This window comes from Adiantum capillus-veneris, chromosome 24, assembly GCF_014529385.1.
Source record: "Adiantum capillus-veneris isolate H3 chromosome 24, ASM1452938v2, whole genome shotgun sequence".
Lineage (NCBI taxonomy): Eukaryota > Viridiplantae > Streptophyta > Polypodiopsida > Polypodiales > Pteridaceae > Adiantum > Adiantum capillus-veneris.
The window spans coordinates 115,726,928-115,750,362 of NC_140954.1; the positions used below are offsets into that span (position 1 = coordinate 115,726,928).

General features: G+C 41.6%; 1 protein-coding gene across 4 annotated transcripts in view; it reads left to right on the top strand.

The window, feature by feature from the left end:
* LOC147426995 (DNA polymerase epsilon subunit C-like) overlaps positions 1 to 11,672 on the top strand; it is a 74,109-nt gene extending 62,437 nt beyond the window's left edge. Inside the window, exons 3-7 of one of the 4 annotated variants that reach the window (XM_086498728.1) lie at positions 10,535 to 10,628; positions 10,718 to 10,828; positions 10,895 to 10,952; positions 11,073 to 11,130; positions 11,218 to 11,672. In XM_086498728.1, the coding sequence (XP_086354854.1) occupies positions 10,535 to 10,628; positions 10,718 to 10,828; positions 10,895 to 10,952; positions 11,073 to 11,130; positions 11,218 to 11,429 (533 nt within the window). In that variant the 3' untranslated portion in view covers positions 11,430 to 11,672. Of the gene's footprint in view, positions 1 to 10,534; positions 10,629 to 10,717; positions 10,829 to 10,894; positions 10,953 to 11,072 lie in introns of all 4 variants that reach the window. The other 3 variants (XM_086498730.1, XM_086498726.1, XM_086498727.1) reach the window with 3 other exon arrangements.
* The last annotated feature ends 11,763 nt before the right edge of the window (positions 11,673 to 23,435 follow it).

Genomic DNA, 23,435 nt, shown 5'->3' on the forward strand with positions numbered 1-23,435 from the left:
TACTATGCATGATGGAGCTGATGGTTATATTGTCTTGTGGGTGACTACCATGGGTCTATACCTTGCACTTTCCTTTTAAGGGTGAATCTAGGCTTAGCTTGGATTCATCTGGGGTGACTACCATGGGTCTATACCTTGCACTTTCCTTTCAAGGGTGAATCTAGGCTTATCCTGGATTCATCTAGATACATTTATTTATTTAAGTCTATTGATTATTGGTGTGTGCTCCCGGTTGTGACAAAGGTTGCAAAGGGAAATCCTATTCTCTTTTCAAATTTTATTTGTTTAAGTCTATTGATTATTCGTGTGTGCGGCCTACAAAGGAAAAGGAAGAGAGGACAGAGGAACAAGATCAAATAAAGGAGTAGTCTCTCAGAGTGTTTGGGTGCCTTGCCTTTGTACATGTTCTTAAGGAGAGGCGGATGTACTGGGATCTTAAGTCGAGGAGGATGATCTTTGTTGGCTAGGCGTAGGAGTCCCAACAGTTTCTGGCTTCATGATTCAGATACCAGGGCTACTATTGTGAGTTGCGATGTTTTGTTCGACGAGACCTTCATTATTGCCTGGGAATTTTCTATGCCTTATCTTCTACCTCCTCCCTCGTCTCCACCTGCTAAACCTACACAACAGCCAATGTCCTCCCCAGATGCTGTGAGTTGAGAGGACGATTTTGATGATGCTAAGGATTCTCTGGAGGGTACATTGATGACACCTCGTCAGAAGCACATACTTGGTTAGATGTATCATATGGTAGCCTTGTCAGGACTGACAAAGTTACTTCCTGCCTGAGCCTAGGCAGCCTCGACGCTCAGAACGGCTCAAAGGCAAGAGGCCTATTTACGAGCCTCGTCAGGACTGACAAAGTTACTTCCTGCCCGAGCCTAGGCAGCCTCGACTCTCAGAATGGCTCAAAGGAATTGGTATGTCAACTCCGCCTCATGTTGCAGATTCAATCTGCACCTGGTGAGCCTTCTTCGATGGAAGAAGCCCTTGAGCATGACTCTTGGACACGTGCCATGCATTCGGAGTTGGATGCAATTGAGTGGAACAACACTCAGGATGTTGGTTCCCGCTGCCTATGGAGCAGAAAGTCATCCGGACAAGATGAATCTTCAAGACGAAGTACAAGGCTGATGCTTCCTTAGAGAAGCATAAGGCTAGACATGTGGCTAAGAGCTTTGCCCAGCGCATTGGCGTGGACTTGATGAGACTTTTGCTCCAGCTCTTCAATGACTACTATTCGATATCGATCTCATTAGCATGTGCATCACAGTTAGCCTATCTATGAGATGGGCGGGAAGAGTGCGTCTTTCTATGACATTCTCACCACATAGGTTTATGTGGAGCAGCTGCCTGGCTTGTATTGGAATGTTGTGGGGTGCCTTGCGTGGTTGACATACTCTCGCGTAGGCATTGCCGTTTCAGTTTCAGTACTGAGTTCTTTTTCGACCTTTTCAACCAAGCCTTGGTAGCGACGTCGGCAGTGTGCTTTGCGTACTTCGCGGACCGGGGTACATATCTGGTACCACAGACCATGATATATTCTACAGTTGTGACAGAGGTTACACATTGCAAGGTTAGTGTGACTGGGACTGGTTGGTAACCCAAATTCCTGGGGCTCCAGTACAGGAGTAGTTTTCACACTTGGCTCTGGACCAATTTCTTGGGGAGAGTCGACGGTGGTGCTTTCATTGACGGAAGCGGAGTACAAAGCAGCTTTTTTTGCTGCTTGTGAACGTATTTGACTTTGGAGATTGCTTGGGGACTTGGATTTTTCTCATACTGCTGCCACACTTCTATTGTGCAACAACTAGATTTGCATTGCGATCTCCAAGGACCCAGTGTTACATGCTCGGATGAAGCATGTCGAGGTTTAGTAGCATTATGTTTGTGAGCAAGTTTTGGCTGGAGATCTATCGTTGGAGTATAGTCCTACAGTGGACAATGCAGCAGACATCTTCATGAAGGGCCGTTCCTCAGCGGACTTTGTCATCATACCTTCAGCTTCTAAATGTTGGTTTAACAATAGGTGCTGAGAGGGGGTGTGTCACAAAGTGATGACGTGTCTGCCCGAGAGCATGCGGGAAACCCTAGCCCTGACTGCTGCTGAAAACCCTAATTCTGCAAACCCTAACCCTAAAACCTGCAAACCCTAAAATCTGCCAGAAACCCTAACCCTAACCCTAACCCTAGCAGCAGGTTTTCATGAAATGCGTTGAGCATGATGACGTGGCACCGTACGGCCCTGCCCGCTTTTTGCGGCAAAAATTACGGAAAATAAGGGCCAGCTTTTGGTGACGCAATTTGAGCATGAGAGAGAGAGAGAGAGAGAGAGAGAGAGAGAGAGAGAGAGAGAGAGAGAGAGAGAGAGAGAGAGAGAACTGCATTGCTTTCTTTTTATTAAAGCCCTAGAGAGGGCTTGTGAGAGAAAACAAGTTTGCTTTATTTTGAAGCTTTTGGCATCCGTTGTAAACTTTAAATAAGCGGTTTGGGCACACACTCTGCAGAGCATCTGGACGCAGAGTCTGAGAGTGAAACCCTAACCGCTCTCTTGTACTTTGATCTGATTAATACATAAAGAAATACCGAAAGGGGCGCCAGTCTTTGGGGCCAATATCTCTAGGCACGGAACTCCACCGGGCCATTGTAAATCTATTGTGATCTGTGAATTGTTTTGAAGTGGTCATTTCGTGCTGTTGTGATTGATTCTTGACTTGGAGTGTCCAAGTCTGTTACAGTGGTATCAGAGCACGGCCGATTTCTCTTCTACGGGAAATCCGATCCCCAATTCTTTTTTCCGCGGCACCTATGGCTTCACGCAAGGATCAGTCGACTCCCTCTGCACCTAGAGATGCGGGCAGGGACCACAACGAAGATTCCGGCAGAGAGTATGGCCCGCCTCGGCCTACTCAAGCGGAGCAACGAGAGATGAAGCGTCGTCAATTGATCGGAGATGCAACAAAGATGATGCTCAGTTTTGCGAAGGACCGGAAATTGGCAAAATATATGAGCTAGTCTTCTTTTCAGGAAGTGCATGCGCAGTGGCAGAAAACCACACCACCATCCCCGAAACCCGCGCTCAAGCAACCTTCTAATCACAAGCAATATTCAGAGAAGGAACTAGAAGAGGTGGTTGATGCACGGATTGCTCAGCTTTTTGACGCGCAGAAGAAAGCCAAAAAGCATGGCAAAAAGCAGAAGAAAGGCACTGACTTCCCAGGATATTTGGGTCGTTAGTTGACATTTGACAAAGCAAAGAAACAGAAGAAGCGTGTTCGCTTTGAAGGAGTACCCAGTTCTTCTTCTTCTTCTTCTTTTGACAGTTCTTCTAGCTCTTCAGATTCGAGCGAAGACAGAACAAGCAAAAAGCGAAGCAAGAAACAACGCTTCGGAAAGGGCAAGAAAAAGACAAAGAAGTCTAAATGTCGCCCAGTGAGTGACAGTTCTACAGAGGACTCGTCTACAGACAGTTCAGACTCCGATGACTGAAAATTTTATGTGAAAAAGAAGAATGTTTATAAAGCCAACCAGTATGACTTTTTGGAAGATAGAAGCAAGAAAGTCCGAGAGTTTAAGGAAGGTGGACAGTCGATCAAATTTGACACTTTTTCAGGATACCAAGATGATTCGAAGGCTTTGTCTTTTATACAGCAGTTTAACATCGGTTTCGCGGAAGGACGCTACTCAGAGCACTCCAAGATTCAGAGAGCTGCCTCTTACTTTAAGGGGAATGCTCGAACTTGGTGGTCCACGCTTCTTTTAAACAAGATTGCGCCAGTTAAATGACTGAAATTTAAGAAGCTTTTTATTTCTTCTTGGTTGACGCAAGAATATGAACACGATATACGAGCTGCTTGGAACCATCTTCGGATGACCAAGAGAGATACAGTGAATGCTTACTGTGAGAGATTCTGGAGCTCTTTTCTACCCGCCTCTTCATTCAAGAAGATCTCGTTTAGAGAACAGATTGAGCGGTTCACCTTGGGTCTACCTACAGAGATCCAAGATCACTGCTTGGAATAGAAGTCAGCTTCTATTCAGGAATTGATGAGTCATGCGAAGCGGGGCTTTGCCATTCACTCTGGCAGTCTGACTTTCCCCACCGATGAGATCATAACACAACGAGCCGAACAGACTTCTGGGAATGAAAGTAGAAAGAGAAAGAGCAACCCAAAGAAGAAGGATGCACGACCCAAGCTTACTCCTCAGGAGCGAGCTCGCTTCATCAGGGAGGGGAAGTGCTTTGGATGCGGGGAACATGGACATATCTCCGCGAAGTGCCCTAAAAAGGCACAGAAAGAACAGAATGGTAAGGACGACGATAGGCAAGATGAAAACAGGACTGGTTCCAGATTGTGTGGGTACTGATCCCAACACCATGGACGAGAGTACAGAACTTTGCCGAGCTTGGGGCAAAGTGAAAGATCAAGAGGCCCTGATCTTCTTTGATGGAGGAGCCAAGGCCAACTTCATTTCACCGGAATTGGCGGCGCGGCTCGAGATCACTCCTGATCGGATGGGACCACTTGCGGAGGCAGTTCTAGCGGCACCCGGCAGGGACGTAGCCATTACACCTGTCATTGGCAAACTTCGGTTGCATTGTCAGGGGTATTTGGGACATGAGGAATTTTTCATAATACCTTTGGAGGGTTGTGGTGTTCTCATAGGGATTCCTTGGTACCACAAGAACAACACCGTGGTCGATTATCGGGCAAGGAAAGCGACATTGACTACAGAGAAGGGTAGAATCATTGTACTTGGATATTAAACTGAAGGGCGAGTCTGTCCCTATTGTATCGGCTTCGGCCATTTCTAAATTAATGAAATTCAATCTGTTTGTTTACTCGATCTTTATGAAAGAATTGAGCGACAAAGATAGGCAAATATGTCTAAACTTGATAAAGAACGCCAAGATTTTCTCCACTCTCACGCCAATTGCTTCTCAGAGGGCCTACCAGGCGAGTTACCACCTGCTCGTCCTGAAGATCATACCATTGATCTGATACCTGGAAGCACACCACCGAACCGGCCACCTTACCGTGTGAGCCGAGCATAGAATGAGGAAATTATGAACCAAGTGAAAAACCTCTTGGAAAAGGGTCTTGTCCAGCCCAGTACTTCATCGTATTGCTCTCCAGTGTTGTTGGTTTTGAAGAAAGACGGATCTTGGAGAATGTGCATCGATTATAGAGCTCTCAACAAAATCACCATCAAGAACAGATTTCCGATTCCTAGGATCGATGATATGCTCGACAGATTATAGGGATCCTCGTGCTTTAGCAGGATTGATCTCAAGAGTGGATATCATCAGATCAGGATCGCGCCGGGAGATGTCTACAAGACAGCTTTTTGGACGACTTTTGGGTTATTTGAGTTTTTGGTGATGCCTTTTGGCTTAACGAATGCTCCTACGACATTTAACGGATGATGGACATGATTTTTCGAGAGTACAGGCTATTTGTTGGCACTTTCTTTGACGACATCATTGTTTTCTCCAAGAATGAGGCAGAACACAGAGATTAGCTACTTCAGATCTTTCAGGCATTACGAGATCACAACTTAGTGATTAATGCAAAGAAAAGTGAATTTTTCCTACCAGAGATACACTTTTTGGGACACATTGTCTCAGCAGCAGGAGTGCAAATGGATCCGGCCAAGATAGAGACTATCCGTGATTGGCCCGATTTGAAGAATGTCCATGAAGTTAGAAACTTCTTGGGACTGTGTTCGTACTACAGGCGGTTCATTCGAAAGTTTGCAAAGGTTGATTCCGCTTTGCATATCTTGACACAGAAATGAGTCCCTTTCACGTGGGGATCCATAGAGGTGACTGTGTTTCAGACATTGAAAGAGATATTGACTACGGGACCAGTTTTGACTTTGCCGGACTTGCAGAAGTCATTTGAAGTATATTGTGATGCTTGTGGTCGTAGTGTCGGTGCGGTCTTAATGCAAGAAGGCCATGTCATTGCTTACGAGAGCCGATTGTTCTCAAGGCCGGAGATGATAGCACAGATTTATGAGAAAGAGCTTTTGGCGGTTATCCATGCTCTTACTCAATGGCGGCATTACCTACTCGGAGTGGATTTTACTGTCTTTACAAACCATCAGAGTTTGCGCTACTTCTTGTCACCGAAGCAGCTTTCGGAAAAGCAGATGCGGTGGGCGAACATCTTGTCACAGTTTCACTTCCAGATTGTCCATGTTCAGGGACAGAAGAATGTGGTGGCAGATGCTTTGTCTCGGAAGCCGGTAGTTCTGGCTATTTCCGCGATACCTCATAGGAGCTTCGAGGATATGGTCGACCAGTATGCCAAAGATACAGATTTTGCAGACGTTTTCACACGGATACGGGATGGGGAGACAGTAGCGGGATATTCCAGTCGGGATGGCTACTTAATGAGAAAAATCATGTTGTGCGTTACACAGCCGTTGAGGGAAAAGGTTATGACTGAATGCCATTGTCCACCTTTTACGGGTCACCGCGGCATTGCTACCACCATGAAAGGGGTAGAGAGATACTTCTTTTGGCCAAGACTCAAAAAGGGTGTGGAAGAGTTTGTGCATAGTTGCTTAGTATGCCAGAAGGTCAAGTTTGACAGGCATAAAGCACAAGGATTGTTACAGCCTTTACCCATACCCACACGCCCCTCGGAAAGTATTGCAATGGATTTCATTTTTGATCGCCCGAGAACGCAGAGTGGTCAGGATGGTATCTGGACTGTTATTGACAGATTTATCAAGCAGACTCATTTTATTTCAGTGAAGAAAACAGTCAAGCCGGATCATTGAGCGGGATTGTTTGTGGCCCAGATTTTCAGATTACATGGCATGCCTGAGACGATTGTCTCCGACAGAGACCCCAGATTTACGAGTTTGTTTTGGAAGGCAATTTGGGAGAACATTGGCACACGGTTGCAGTTCTCGTCATCGTTCCACCCGCAGACTAATGGGCAATCTGAGATTGCAAATTCAGTGCTTCTAGATTTATTGAAGTCTTATATCTCAGATCAGAAGACTCAATGGGAAAAGTACCTATCTTTGGTGGAATTTGCCTACAACAACACGATACACTCTTCGACGGGGAAGGCGCCATTTGAGATTGTTGAAGGTACTGCGAAGGTTCCACCCTTCCTAAGCACGAAAGATAAGATTTTTGAAGCGGATGAATATACGCGAGACTTAGTTACGGCTTTTGCCAAGGTTCGCGATGCAAAAGTCTCAAGAACGACAGAAAAAGGCAGCGGATCGCCATCGTCGCGACTTGAAATTGAAGGAGGATGATTGGGTGCTCTTACGTTTTGAGAAGGCACGCCTGGGAAAGAAAAAGGGAAAGGAGAGGCTTTTTCCAAAGCTTAGTATGCGATACTACGGACCTTTCCAGATCACTGAAAAGATAAATGATGTCTCCTTCCGACTGAAACTGCCTAATACTTGGAGGATTCACAATGCATTTCATGTGAGTCTCTTGAAACCTTTTGAAGGTGATGTGTCTAATGATGGGGAGCCCGATGAGCAACCCGAAGTGGAAGAAAACGAGGAGATCCTTGTTCTTGAACAGATTTTGGCACATAAGGATACGAAGAATAAAGGTAAAGTCCGAAAGCGGTTCTTGGTTATGTTCAAGAACTATCCTGCATTGGATGTGAAGTGGATGGAGGAGGAGGACCTGGCAGATACTCCTCTGAGTGTGAAACTCTACCTCGATGCTTTTGGTTTAGCATAGTCTACTCCAAATGGAACCCAGAATTTAGCTTGGGCGGAGATCTGGTGCACTGGGATGCACAAGAGGGGAGTCACTCCGCTCCTTTGTCAATAGATGCCTTGATTTAGATACTAGAGTCACTGATGTCTCTTTGAGCTTCAGGGATACTGAAAGCTGACAGTATTCTGCTGTATGACTTTATGAAATGGAATTCCTGATTATGATACTGATTTGTTCTCGACTTCTTTTAAGTGCAGGAACTGATAGAGGAAATGACTGTAGTATTTTGGTCTAATTGATCTCGAATAGACATGGTTGCAATAGGGGTTCGTCAATCGGACATCGATGAGGTCCCGATTGGATCTAGATGCGATTGCTAGCTACATTGCCGATAAATCATGGTCTAAGATCCGAATGAATGTTGAATGTCATGTGATGTCTAGTGATGTCCTGTGATGTCGTGTGATGTGATTGTTGATTGGTACATGTGCTAGATGTGTGTTCCTAGTACGTAGGTACTAATAGTCAGTGTCTGCTAAGACGGTTTATGGCTTCTATTTGTTTTGCAGGCGTAATCGAGGGCGATTACAATGCTTTCAAGAGAGGGGTATGTCACAAAGTGATGACATGTCTGCCCGAGAGCATGCGGGAAACCCTAGCCCAGGCTGCTGCTGAAAACCCTAATTCTGCAAACCCTAACCCTAAAACCTGCAAACCCTAAAATCTACTAGAAACCCTAACCCTAACCCTAACCCTAACCCTAAAACCTATCCTAAACCCTAACCCTAGTAGCAAGTTTTCGTGAAATGCGTTGAGCATGATGACGTGGCACCGTACGGCCTTGCCTGCTTTTTGCGACGGAAATTACGGAAAATAAGAACCAGCTTTTGGCAACGCAATTTGAGCATGAGAGAGAGAGAGAGAGAGAGAGAGAGAGAGAGAGAGAGAGAGAGAGAGAGAGAGAGAACTGCATTGCTTTATTTTTATTAAAGCCCTAGAGAGGGCTTGTGAGAGAAACAGAGTTTGCTTTATTTTGAAGCTTTTGGGGCTCTGCTTTTGGCATCCGTTGTAAACTTTAAATAAGCGGTTTGGGCACACACTCTGCAGAGCATCTGGACGCAGAGTCTGAGAGTGAAACCCTAATTGCTCTCTTGTACTTTGATCTGATTAATACATAAAGAATTACCGAAAGGGGCGTCAATCTTTGGGGTCAATATCTTTAGGCACGGAACTCTGCCGAGCCAGTGTAAATCTATTGTGATCTGTGAATTGTTTTGGAGTGGTAATTTGGTGCTGTTGTGGTCTATTACAGGTGTTAGAGTTTCATCCCTGTTGCTTCGTATCTTTTGGCACTTTTGTATGGCTAGTGCTTTTTCAGAGATGGCCACCCACTACATTGCATGTAGGATGCATGACCGGACACTTTCAGTTTGGTCCGGCCGGTCATTTTTCCCCCCTTCCCAAGATGGCCTATCCATTCTTATCTTTTGAAGATGCTTGTCTGCTGATGAGATGTTTTTGCATAATAACTTCTGCTTCAGCCATGGAAATCAATAGATCAACACGTCCCTCCGGTAGCCATAGGTCTTTGAGGGGTGCTCGAACCTACCCATCATGGCGGACCCCCCTCCCCCCCCCAGCTCTCTCCTCACTGCCTATCCCGTCATGCCTTGCCTTTCTTTCTTTCCTGTTTGTTTTGATTGTTTGCAGGGTATTTCTTTACGTGCTTTTCTTGTTTTTCTGTATGTGCTGCTTGTTACCTACATGCACGGTGTTTTCTTTGTGTGGGTATTTGTATCTGTGTGGCGGTATGTATGTGTGTGGGCATCGGAGTGGGTGCGTTTGTGCTTGTCTTCTTGTGAGATGTGTACATGTATGGATGTTTGCTGCCTGTTTTTTCTGTGTGTCTTATTGATTTCCTTGGTTTTGGGATGTTTTGAGGAGGTTAGTTCTGGGTTGGTTGCTTGGGGTCTGGTGGTTCTCTCTTTTATTCCAATTTCGTCCTGTGGGGTTGCAGATGTTTATGCAAGGCTGTTTTGCTTCATCGACTTGTCGTATTGGTTGAGCTGCTTATGCTAGTCATGGTGTTGGCTCTCTCCTTCCGTTTTCTTCCAGATTTCAGGATCTTCAATATGGCTGTTTTATCAGGCGGATGGTGGTCCCCAGCATGTGTGCTGCCTCAGCGTTGTGTGCCACTTGTTACAGTCTTCGCAGCTTTAGGAGGATGATGATATCTTGGCAATACCACATCGTGTGCGCAAATTGTCCTAGGCAGTTTTGTGTGATACTGTTGTCGATCCATTGGTTTTTCCTCTCAACTATGTACTTAGTGCAGATTTTGAAGGTTTTTTTTTGGCCTGCCAGTGGGAAAGGCCTTAGTGTTTTGTTGGTTTTGAAGCTTTGGAGATGAGGCAATGATGGTTGTAAGTGGATACCGTCGAATCATTGTTTGTTCTTTAATGCTATCTTGAGATATAGAAAACCAAGACAATTCTCTTTACTTTTGCACTTATTTCTTGAGGCCCCCCCCCCCCCGGGCCCCCCTCTCTCTCTCTCTCTCTCTCTCTCTCTAGCATACTCACATTCACACATCCTTAACAATATTGTTCTTTTGGGCTGACCATCTTAAATTCTTGAACATTTCTTGTGCTTGTTTTACCTCTGGTTGTACATTGTTATTGAGTTCGCCCATATTTTATGACTGGAAATTATTGTGTTTTTGTAATGTCGAAGGGTTTAAACCTTGTGCTAATTTGAGAGAGAGAGAAAGAGAGAGAGAGAGAGAGAGAGAGAGAGAGAGAGAGGTGATGATGATGGTTTGGATGATAGCCAAGGCATTGGAGCTCTTCTTACAAGATTTGTGTGATCGAACCTATGAAATCACAATCAAGAAGGGAGCAAAAACTATTAGTTCACATCATTTGTGAGTACACTCTTTTGATCTAGTGTTTTTCCTTATGATTAGCTATTTTGTGAGCGAGTAAAGAACGATAAGTTTTTTGTTGGGAGCAGGAAAGAGTGTGTATGCACCATTGCCTCATTTGATTTCTTGAAAGAGACCGTCTCTAGTGTTCCTGACCTTGAGGTTGAAGCAGGTGGAGGTAGCGACACAAGCAGGCGGAGGTAAGAGCACATTTGAGTTGTTTGTGTGCTTGTTTGAATGCTCGATTGACAATATGTTTGTTTAAGTTGTAGGAAACCAGTGGAAGTTGACAGCGGCGAGGGAGTCATTAAACGATCAAGAACGGTAAAATTTGCCCCGTTTTGCGAGCATGATTCTTAATCATTCTCAGTTTTCAACAATTTGTTATGGCATTCATTGTATGCAATGGGAAGAAGCTAATAGTGGCAAATATCTTGCCACCAGGATGCTTTTGGGGGCCGTGGCCGAGGAAGAGGCAGCAATAATGAGAGAGCAAGGAATGGTAAGGTGGAAGATAATGAAGCATCATCATTATCGTCATCTCCTCACTTTGGCGAAGTTGGTAGTAATAGCACAAACCTTTGTGAAGGTGAGACGAAAAGTGCAGACAAGAGTTCTGAGACGAATGCACACTGTCCAAAAGATTTTGATCTAAACATTGAGCTGAATGAGAACGGTGAAGTTGCTAAAACAGGAAAAGCACTCGAACAGGACCTCCAACCTTTGGGAATGGGCTTGTGTTTAGGGCATATTCAAAATGTATTTCAGACAGAAGATGATTATGATGCTGATGATGAGTAATGCCGAGCGTATTCAACAATTTTTATTTTCTGTGTGTGTTTTTTTCCGAGAGAGAGAGAGAAGGCTTATTGCTAATCTGTGTGTGTGTTTTTTTTCCTGAAGGCTTAGTGCAGTTTAGCAGTAGGTTGGACCTAACCTATGCTGACTATCTAAGCCAGATTAGCAATAATGCTTGCAAAGGACTGCCTCAATACTTGTGAGCACTCCAGCAATCTCTATTCAAATCGGTATTGACATTCTTAAGATTCTTGTCGGCTCTAAGTGACAGACAGTCACCCCTTGAAATAGAAACAGGAGGGAACCAGAAAAACTAGTGTTTCGGAGTTTCTGTCGAGATTGACATGGTCATGAACCAGTGTTGCTTTTAACCAAAGATCTAAATAATGTCCATGACCAACACATGCATACACAAAGCCACACAAAATGCCCAAGAGCCACACAAATCCCTTAAAAAGGTACAAGAAGTTAATGCAGAGCATTCAGGTGCATGTTGTTGACCTTAGTGAGAGGGAGGATAGGCACACAAATCCCAGGCATAGAAACACAAATGCAAAATACCCCAAAATGAATCACGTCTTCATATTAAGAGAGGAGTGCACAATTTTTAGCCTTGGGTAAAAAAAAACCTCAAACCTGCCCCAAATGGTGTTTCTTGTTACTTTGATGATACAAGCATGATGGGAAGGTTCAAAGGGTGATAACAAATATGGGTCGTCGATCTTCGTTGGTTGCACTCTTATCAAGTTTGGGCCCCAATTTGCCAATCTTGCATTATTACCTACTTGATTGCCACATACATTAAGGAACTTGTGTGGGTGCAATGGTCAAGACAAGTGTGTTGGAAATTTGACACTTCCAAGTTAAACGCCAGCGTCAAAATTGAATTTACCTACCAGCTTGATTTTACTTTTTTCCACAGATTTACAAATTCCGCTCAAATTTGCAATTGTCTTATCAATGCCTTTTAACATCAATCCCATCTAGATTTGCTTGACTTTTTTTGATATATTGTAGTATTGCCCCAAAATTAGATTTAGATGTAGTGTAAGTAGTTCATTCTTATAATAAATACTATGCATCCATGATTCTAGCAAATTCCCAGCAATAGTTTTTGTAGGATAAATAATAATATTTGGATCACTACTAGGTGTTGAAACCAACACAATACATTAATAAAGATAGGTTTGTTTATGGTGCCTACCAACCAGTGCTTGAAAAAAACTTTAATTTCAAAAACTCGTGAAATCTACATATGAGACATAAAAGTAAATTGACTATATTTGAAGGTTTTACACTAAGTTTCTCTAGGTTTGGTTGGTTTTCTTACCCACATATGTAAAGGCAAATCTCAAAATTTGTAGGTGGGATTACAACAAACCTAGATTTTTTTTGACCATTGCTACCAACCCTTGGAAGTACATCTTAGCCCAAAGGTAGTGAAAATCACAAAGATGATAAAAAATTTCTTTTCGACCCGCTCACGTTGAGTGGTGGAGAGAGAATGTTTCAATACTCAGTGCTACCTCCTCTTGTTGGGAGGATCTTTTAAAGGCCTGCCACCAGGAATAGATATAATGGCGAACGGATCTTGCCAATCAACTCTTGCTAATAGTGTGTTTCAACCCGCTTGCTCTAAGTGATGGAGAGAGGACATTTCAACACTCAGCGTTACCTTCTCTTGTTGGGAGGATCTTTTAAGGCCTGCCACAAGGAATAGATATAATGGCGAACGGATCTTGCCAATCAACTCTTGCTAATAGTGTGTTTGTTGTTACATAATGTACTCATGAGGTAATTTTGTAGTCTTTTTATAAACTTTTTTCCATCAACCTACATATGTTAACTTATTTGCCAACGAATATTTGATCATTTTCTACAATAGGTTAATCTCCCTGCACTCACATTTTCAAGAATCTCCTTTTCACCATGAACTTCCCCCTCTTAAATTGTTCAATGTATGGACAATGTAGAGGTAGTAGGCTTGGTGTTGGCTATCTGAAGTCATATTTTCCATGTCCTTTCTAGTGTTGTAATGATTAAGGAAAATTGGCCACAACTGTACTTCTTTATCCTACATATATTTGAATTTATCCCACAAGTGAGCTTCTTTATCCCACATATATTTAAATTTGACTATGCCTTTGGACTTGTATTTTGAGAGAGAGAACATATAAAGACTCAAAAGAGATCCAAGAAAAAAAGGATTTTTTTTTAATAAATTGAGAGATCAAGCTCTTATTTTCGTAATCTAAGGTATATAGATCCTTCACATATAGTTGCAACAAGCAAGGTTGCAACAAGGGTATACGGATCCAGTGTTTTTTTTTTTTGGACACTGACCTTGAAATATTACTCAAGTTTTTGGTGAGAAAATGAATCTAAATTGATGAATTTGGCGAGCAAAATATTTTAAAATTAAATTTTTTAATTTTTCAAAAAAAATTTATTTTAGACCTTAATTGGTCATTTTTTTCAATATCACATGTAACGATTAAAGGAACATCTCTTACAACTTTTTATAAAATAGAAAGAAAGTGATTTAAGTAGTGCCACCTAGACTTTCCAACTAAGTATCAATGTCACAAGACACCTTATATGCACTAGGGTTTTGCTAGGAGACAACATCTTGTTGAGTAGGGTAAGGTTTTTGAAATCTAGATGAAAACTAAATGAAGAAGTGTGAAGATCTCATACCTCCTACATAAAATCTAGTTAATCATGCATAGGTCAATCGTAGAAAAGTTAGGAGAGTGAAAAGAAAAGTAATTATGATGATAGGAGCCCATTAAAATTCCATGTAACAAAACCTTACAACCACATGCAGGCTTTAATATTTTGGATCCCATGTCATAATGTGATGTGTTTCATCAAACCTACTTCGCCCTCAATCTCCCCTACCATCAAGTTCTTTAGTGGGCATATCTTTGGCGACTAGCTACCCCAAAATACAAAACCTTATGGCAAAATCTGACGAAAAACATCTTAAGATCTACACCAATGAGAGTAAAAAAAAAAAGCTCAAAATTTTCAAAATTCACAAAAATTGACGATTTGTAGGCAAAAAAAAAACACTACGGATCGTCTGATAAAAGATAAAAGATGTGGCTTGATAAAATTGGAAATTAAGTTTCTACTGTTGAAAGTACAATCGCAACACCATCACCATCTTTAATCTTTGTTTTGAGAATGTATAGTCCATAGTACATTGACTTGAAGCTATTGAGAACTCTCCAATAGACTCATCATCTTTGATGGTCAGAATAAACAATTTTTGCTTCAGCATAGTTTAGAATTAACCACTTTTCCTCCACGCTTACATGACATGAAACAAAAAACGTTGTTTGTGTACACACGTGACCATAAACACACCATGTGCATAAATCGACGTGGTAAACACGATGAAACAAACATGGAGGATCCTCGTACGCACCCAGAAAGTCCACATGCCCTCGTATACAAAAAAGCAACCAGCGAGAGGGTAGTAACTTAAAAAATGGAGTAGAGAGAAAAAGAGATGATGGCTATGGAGTTAGATTTTCTTACCGTGCTTTATGAGTGATTACGGGCTTCTTGCTTTGCCACAAGAGAGGAGAAGATAGTAAGCAAGAAGAGAGAGAGAGTGTTGTTCTTCTTCTTCTTCCCACGAACGAGAGAGAAGACCTTATGGAGATGGTGATGGAGGACTTCCACCACTCCGTATAATACGTAGGTATTGTTGTGCGAAAGTATTTGTAACTGTCGGCATCGAAAAATGAGGACTCTATACCAATTTATAGGCACTAAATGTGGGTCGAGTGTGTCCCAAGCCAACATACAGCAACTCCTCTCAGCCTGGATTAGCTGTTAGCTTTTGGAAAAATTTGCTAAAAACATGGCACATCTTTTGGGAGTCAACACTCCCACTTACCATTCAATTTTTATAGTAAAATTCACTAATTGGCTAGTATCCCAATTGGTATCCCACTTACCATTCAATTTTTACAATAAAATTGACTAATTGACTAATGATGGGAAGGTTAAGGGGTGATAACAAATTAGGGTCGTGGATCTTCTTTGATTGCACTCTTATCAAGTTTGGGCCCCAATTTGCCAATCTTGCATTATTACCTACTTGATTGCCACATACATCAAGGAACTTGTGTGGGTGCAATGGTCACGACAAGTGTGTTGGAAATTTGAGACTTCCAAGTTAAACACCAGCGTCAAGATTGAATTTACCTACTAGCTTGATTTTACTTTTTTCCACAGATTCACAAATTCCGCTCAAATTTGCAATTGTCTTATTGATGCCTTCAACATCAATCCCATCTAGATTTGCTTGGCTTTTTTTGATATATTGTAGTATTGCCCCAAAATTAGATTTAGCATGTAGCACAAGTAGTTCATTCTTATAATAAATACTATGCATCCATGATTCTAACAAATTCCCAGCAATTGTTTTTGTTAGGATAATAAATAATAGTAGGATCACTACTAGGTGTTGCAACCAAGAAAATGCATTAATAAAAATAGCTTTGTTTATGGTGCCTACCAACCAGTGCTTGAAAGAAACTTTATTTTAAAAACTCATGAAACCTACGTATGAAAAACATTAGAGGTAAATTGACTATATTTGCAGGCTTTTACACCAAGTTTCTCTAGATTTGGTTGGTTTTCTTACCCACATATGTAAAGACAAATCTCAAAATTTGTATGTGGGATTACAACAAACGTGTATTTTTTTCGACCATTGCTATCAACACTTGGAAGTACATCTTAGCCCAAAGGTAGCGAAAATCACAAAGATGATAAAAATTTTCTTTTTGACCCGTTCGCTCTCAGTGGTGAAGAGAGAACGTTTCAACACTCAACGCTACCTTCTCTTGTTGGGAGGATCTTTTAAAGGCCTGCCACGAGGAATAGATATAATGACAAACGAATCCTGCCAATCAACTCTTGCTAATAGTGTGTTTGCCGGTACATAATGTACTCATGAGGTAATTTTGTAGTTTTTTTATAAAGTTTTTTCCATCAACTACATATGTTAACCTATTTGCCAACGAATATTTGACCCTTTTCTACAATAGGTTAATCTCCCTACACTTACATTTTCAAGAATTTCCTTTTCACCATGGACTTCCCCCTCTTAAATTGTTTAATGTATGGACAATGTAGAGGTAGTAGGCTTGGTGTTGGCTATCTGAAGTCATATTTTCCATGTACTTCTTTATCCTACATATATTTGAATTTATCCCACAAGTGCGCTTCTTTATCCCACATATATTTAAATTTGACTATGCCTTTGGACTTGTATTTAGAGAGAGAGAACATATAAAGACTCAAAAGAGATCCAAGAAAAAGTTTTTTTTGGTAAATTGAGAGATCAAGCTTTTATTTTTGTAATCTAAGGTATATAGATCCTTCACATATAGTTGCAACAAGCAAGGTTGCAACAAGTGTATACGGATCGTCTGATTAAAGATAAAAGACGTGGCTTGATAAAATTGGAAATTAAGTTTCTATTGCTGAAAGTACCACCATCTTTGATCTATGTTTTGAGAATGTATAGGCCATAGTACATTGACTTGAAGCTATTGAGAACTCTCCAATAGACTCATCATCTTTGATGGTGAGAATAGACAATTTTTGCTTCAGCATAATTTAGAATTAACCACTTTTTCTTCTAATAAGTACTAAATGTTTCCAAACTTCTTTGGTTCATAAACAAGGAATCAAAAGTCTTATCTATGTTTGAAGCTTCACTTAAATGCCAATTGCCCTTTGGTTTCAAAGGGAACCAATCCATTAATTTTCTTCAAAGTTGTGGATGAGTCATTGTTTTGAAAATATAGTCCAGAAGTCCTTTCTTCAAAAGAAGCATCTCCACGGAATTGATAAGTTTTAGCTTCTCAATCTTATTCTTTTGAGATTGAATCCATGATTGAGAGCATATCAGCTGCTACAACTAGATTAGATGAAAATAAGAAATGAAAAAACTTCGTGTGTACCTGATGCATTGCTATAGAATTCAGTATGCATGAGTCTCAAATGAAAGAGTAACGATGTTTTGTTGTGTGCAAAACCGATTTGATTCCAATCGTTTAGTTAGAATGCAATGCCTCTCCTACTCCTACTTTTTGTTTGCTATTATTGCTCCGACAAAATCATCCAAATTAGCTCCATCTTCTGTTTACTGATGACATGATTCTTTGAAGAAATTTGGCACACATATTGTTGGTGCTTTGATATGCATAACTTTCCCGCTTATTAAGATCATACATTAAAAAATGTTTTGTGCATAAAAGACGTTTTGAGCTGCTCTAATGGTTTGTCTAGTCAACTTTATGTATGTGTGAAGATGCTCTTGAGTTTTTTTTGTTTGAGAAGTGGTAGTTTGAGAAAAAACACCCTTTATGGTGACAAGGGCTTTTAACAAGGCACATTTTTACAAACAAGGGTGGATTTCAAAAGAAAACATGACTTTGAGGTGGCATAGCCCTTCATGAAGCCTTGCTCAATGGTGTATTCAGGAGCTCCGACTTTCGCAACATGAGCCATCTTCTACCTCGACAATAGCAAAGCTTTGTGCTTCCACTCCAATGAGTTAACCCTATCCAAGGACCCCCATTTAGAGCCATGCAAGGTAGCAATTGCAAATGATTAACTCATAACCCAAGCCGCATATTCTATGCTCACGCTTTGCAGGCGAGGTCAAACATAAGCAATGGATTGAACATGAGGCTTAGGATGGGGAATCAATTGCATGAGCAATCAATAACTTATGCAGAGAGAATAACACGGAATGTTTAGAGCTCTCCTCCATGTTTCTTAATCTTCGACAGCTCAATGAGGTAAGCCTCGAACATCGTGTAAATGCTAACCATGGTCATTACTCCATCATATCCATTGGTTGGAGTAATTTAAAAAATAATCAAAGGGAGGAGCTTGAGACCGTAGATAATAGTAAGTAGATTCTTCAAGATGATAGGCAGGAGCAACAACAACAAACCTCAAACAAAAATGAGGGTGGATTAGATTTTGCACAAAGTGAGAAATTGGAAAAATCTAATGAAGTTGATAAATCAAGTGAATGTCCTAGTGAGTCTGTTGAAGGAGATGGTTCTATGGTTATGGGTGTCGTAAAGCTTGAAAATTGGAAAGAGTTCTTTTTGGCATGTTTCATGGTATAACACCACCACTTTAAATCTCTAAACAATGGCTCACTCAAGAATAGGAATCCTGAAATCTCTTTCTTGGCCAAGTACAATACCTGCCAAATAACACTGTTAATAACTCGCACTCAGGAAGTGATCTCAGAGACTTAAGTATATTTATCCACAAGTTTAATAAAGATTTTGATATGGCTAAGTGGGTTTGCTCATCTGATGACTCTTTATAGTGGGTTCTCCAAGGAGCCAGAGTTCCAAACTTTTGACCAAGTGTAGTGGGCAACAAGCTATTTTTTTACCATAACTCTTTGCTCGTGCGGAATTTTCGTGTGATACCCACGAGAGAAAATGTTATAAATGCTGTCTTTAATCTCTAATTCAAAGAGTTTGACTTGATTCATAGCGGTTTGAGAGATATGACCAAAACAGTGTTCCTATCGCTTACATGACATGAAACAAAAAACGCTTTTTGTGTACACACGTGACCGTAAACACACCATGTGCATAAATCAACGTGGTAAACATGACGAAACAAACATGCAGGATCCTCGTACGCACTCGAAAAGTCCACATGCCCTCGTATACAAAAAAGCAACCAGCGAGAGGGTAGTAACTCAAAAAATGGAGTAGAGAGAAAAAAGATGATAACTATGGAGTTTAGATTTTCTTACCGTGCTTTATGAGTGATTACAGGCTTCTTGCTTTGCCACAAGAGAGGAGAAGATAGTAAGCAAGTAGAGAGACAGAGTGTGTTCTTCTTCTTCTTCTTCCCACAAATGAGAGAGAAGATCTTATGGAGATGGTGATGGAGGGATTCCACCACTCTGTATAATACGTAGGTATTGTCGTGTGAGAGTATTTGTAACTGTCCGCATCGAAAAATGAGCACTCTATGCTAATTTATAGGCACTAAATGCGGGTGGAGTGTGTTCGAAGCCAACAGATAACAACTCCTTTGAGCCTGGATTAGCTGCTAGCTTTTGGAAAACTCTGCTAAAAACATGACACATCTTTTGGGAGTCAACACTCCCACTTACCATTCAATTTTTACAGTAAAATTGACTAATTGGCTACTAGTATCCCGGCAACTAATGTGACTTTGACTAAACTATGTTGCATCGTGATGCCCGAACATAATTATGACTTTCCCATATTGCCACGACGTATTTACGATGTCGCTTTTTATAAAAATAATTCGCGTTAAAATCTCGTTTAATCCCGTTTCTTTACCAGATTATCCTTTTTATACTCGAAGGTGACTAAAAATAATATTTTTATATGTAGGTCATCTTAAAAGCACGTTGCTTTTCAAAAACGTTGAAAAGCATGAAAAGTTAAAAATAGCATAAAAAGAAACAAAAATCTTAAATTGAACCACGGGTTTCGCTCGTCCACCGGAATAAAAAAGCGGGCTTGCTTTTCACTAAAAATACTAAAAATCATGAAAAGATAAAAATAGCACGAAAAGCGTTCGAAAAGAAGATTTCTAAAAAATTAAACCATAGCTTCCCCGGGACTTATAGATTAAGGATCCGGCTCTATCTTTTTGTAAGAAAGCAACGAAAAACACAAAAAGCATGAAAAAGCTTTAAAAAATGTTTTTTTCCAAAATTAAACCAAACGTCCGTCTGATTTATCGAAACATAAAAACAACCTTGCTTTTCATTTTAGAACCTTACAACGCTGTCAAACAAGTATTCTTAACCAAATTTTTATGAAGCAAATATTAAAATCTATTTTTCTTATTTTTAAAAGAGGCTTGAAAATCGGGGATCTTATATCCTCCCACACTTGAAAAATTCAAAACGTCCTCACCTCGACATGAATTTTGGACAATTTAGTCTTATTACATCATCGCATTCCTGTTAATCCTCATGGACACCCTATCACCTATGATGGACGCCGTATTATTTATTTGGTAGAGTCATGGACCGTCCAATAGGTGTGTAGGTGATCGCCGATGGGAGGCGCACCACTTATCTTATTTTTACAGCAGTTTTGCAACGATCGGCCACTATGGGCATCCATGTGTGAATGGGTCAAACTCTTATAAAAGGTCCATTTGACCTGAAAATCTTTATTCTCTTAGGTGTAAGCTAAGAAGTGCTCTTTCTCCATCTTTGTCTCCTTCTCCTTCGTGTATGTGTGTGTATATGCTAGAGAGAGAGAGAGAGAGAGAGAGAGAGAGAGAGAGAGAGAGAGAGAGAGAGAGAGAGAGAGAGCATTACGGCAACATCGGAGGTAGAGCATGGCATTGACGGTAGCTCCTTCTTCTTTGTAACACAGGATCCTTCACGACGGAAGCATTGAGAGGTGAGTGACACACCATTGTTCATTTGAGCTTGCTAGGACTCTCTAGTTGTATGTTTGCAACCTTTTGAGGCTCGCACACAGTGCAGAGGCAAGTTCCTAGCCTTCGACACGTACGACAAAACGTAAATTTTTGGCGCCGCTGCCAGGTACAGCCTTGCATTAAGCTTGAGGAGTACTCATTGCTACCTCTGGAAGCTTTTCTTCTATCTATTTTCTGTTTTTTGTTGAGTTCTGTGAGAACTATTAAGTGACTGTAAAGGGTAGATTAGCAGGTTTTCGTCAGATTCCGTAAGTAACTGTAAGCCCTGTAAGTGCTGCATTGTACTGGTTTTTGTTAGTTTTGCAAGATCTGTATTGTGCAGGTGTTAGTAGAGCTGTTAGTGAGTGTAGACAGTGAGAAGTATAGACAGTGAGCAGTAGAGTTAACTATGTGTGAGTGTGCAATTCTATTTTAGATAGTTAATTAGCTGTTAATTAGCTGCAAGGAGGTTAGGCAGAGCTCCTAGGAGCTGCTCTGTGCGTGTGGGAGCTCGGCGTCCACACAACCACATTATTTTAAAAAAACGCTCTAGATATTTGGGACTAAAAAGAAATTTGAAAATTAAAATTAAAAAATATTATTCTAAAAGGAAGGGATTGGGATCGGGATCGGGATCCAAGCCCAAGCTCAGGCCCAGGCCTCAGTCCTCAATCTTATGATATACTACTCACACTACCTTATATAGGATAGAAGTCCCAATATAGAGACACTGAGACTGAAATCCGCACGATGCAGGCTATGTTTTATTATTTTGAGCAAGGAATGGCGCATTTGAAAGCTTGTGCGACAACTTGATTGCAACAAAAAATCTTGTCGTTGATGGTGTTTTGACGCGGGCGCGCTACAGGCGACACTATCTTCCTGTGTAAAAATTTTGAGGGCGAGTAGCAAGCCAGTGAAGGGGGGTACTTAGAAGCAAAACGGCCAGCAAGGTTTGAACCCCCTCCACGACTAGTCCGCTCCATGCACGTAACCACCAAGCTACGCACTTTTGGTGTGCAAGTGGGTCTCTTTTGGTTAGTTAATTGTACATTATACTGGGGGCAGGCCAGCTCACAACTGGGGCCCGACCACTTACTGGCTCCTATACCCTATAAAGACTAGGATCTCAAGTGAAGGAAGGGCATGTGAGACAAGTTCCCCAAGTCCTCCACCATCCCCTTCACACTCACCCTTTGGACTTACTGATTCTAGCCCTCTCCACCTAGGAAAAGACTAGTTTTAGAACACCATATTAGTGAATTTGGGAGTTTCCCTATTCCCACTTTTAAAACAAGCTTAAGATTTGATCACATGGTCAAATCTTAGCCAAAGTTTTGAGAGCATGGCTTGGAAGATCTTTTCAAGTACTACCTTGTGGAAGGCTTTTCAAGTACTACCTTGTGGAAGGCTTTTGAACGCTTTTGCCTTCAAAAACAATTTGAGATTTCTCCGTATGGCCAAATCTTCAAGGAATTGATGATTCCCAAATTGGCTCTAAATTCTCAAGCTATCTAATATGGTGTTTTAGGATTCTGAGGGCTGTACGTAATCGAATTGGGGGCTATAAAGCACGGCACATCCCCCTAGCCAAGACGCTCGTTTTGAGCTATCACATGCCATATTTCGTGGCTTGGTTAAAAAAAGGCCAAAATTTTTAAAAAATTGGGCTATAAACACCTTAAAAACTAGGTGAGCGGCCTTTACGCGCACTCACCAACACCTCTAGAGTGTTGATGTCACATGCACCTACGCTCTAGTCGTGTGCTAGAGAACGAGCACATCGAGAGTGTCTCCCTTTACGTGGGCACTCATTATTCCTCTATCTTAGGCTCTAGGCCCTCAGCGGGAACCCAAGGTAGTACCACTTAGGACCCACATATTGCATCTAGTGACTCTTCCTCTGACTACGACATCATGGAGGGTTACCCAATGCCTAATCCTGATAGCTCAAGCCAAGACATGCATGCCATGGGCCCACGGTCCGGGCCGAGCGTGCTTAGCCGCTTGAAGGAAACCTTTAGTAGAGCCACTCGCTCCTAACATGGGGCTAATGATGTAAATGAGGGGGGTGGGGAAGTAAATTCGCCATTCATGACCAACGTAGACCCCATGCTCCTGGAGAGTGTACACATGAATACTCCATTCACTACCCCCCCTGACTCTTCAGAGCTATTCCCCTCCGAGGTTATATTACCTGATGGTAGAAGCCTTGCCGAAGTGCAAGAGGTTGAGCGGTATATCATTGTGGCTAGGGAAAAGGAAATCGAGAACTTAAGAAAGGCAGAGCAATGAAGAGAGTTAAAAGCGGAAGCCCCTATGTCAATATCCTTGCTAGGAGAGAAATCGAGTGCTCCTGAATTAGCGACCACTAAGGGTCAACCCATAGAGATCCACATTGCGTCTAGTTCAAAGGACACCCCTAGCACCTCAATCCTAGATGGAGCGTTCCTAAATGAGAAATGGGAGTACGAACTACAAACGGAAACTCTAATCGACCTATACATAGGTCACACCTATCACGTG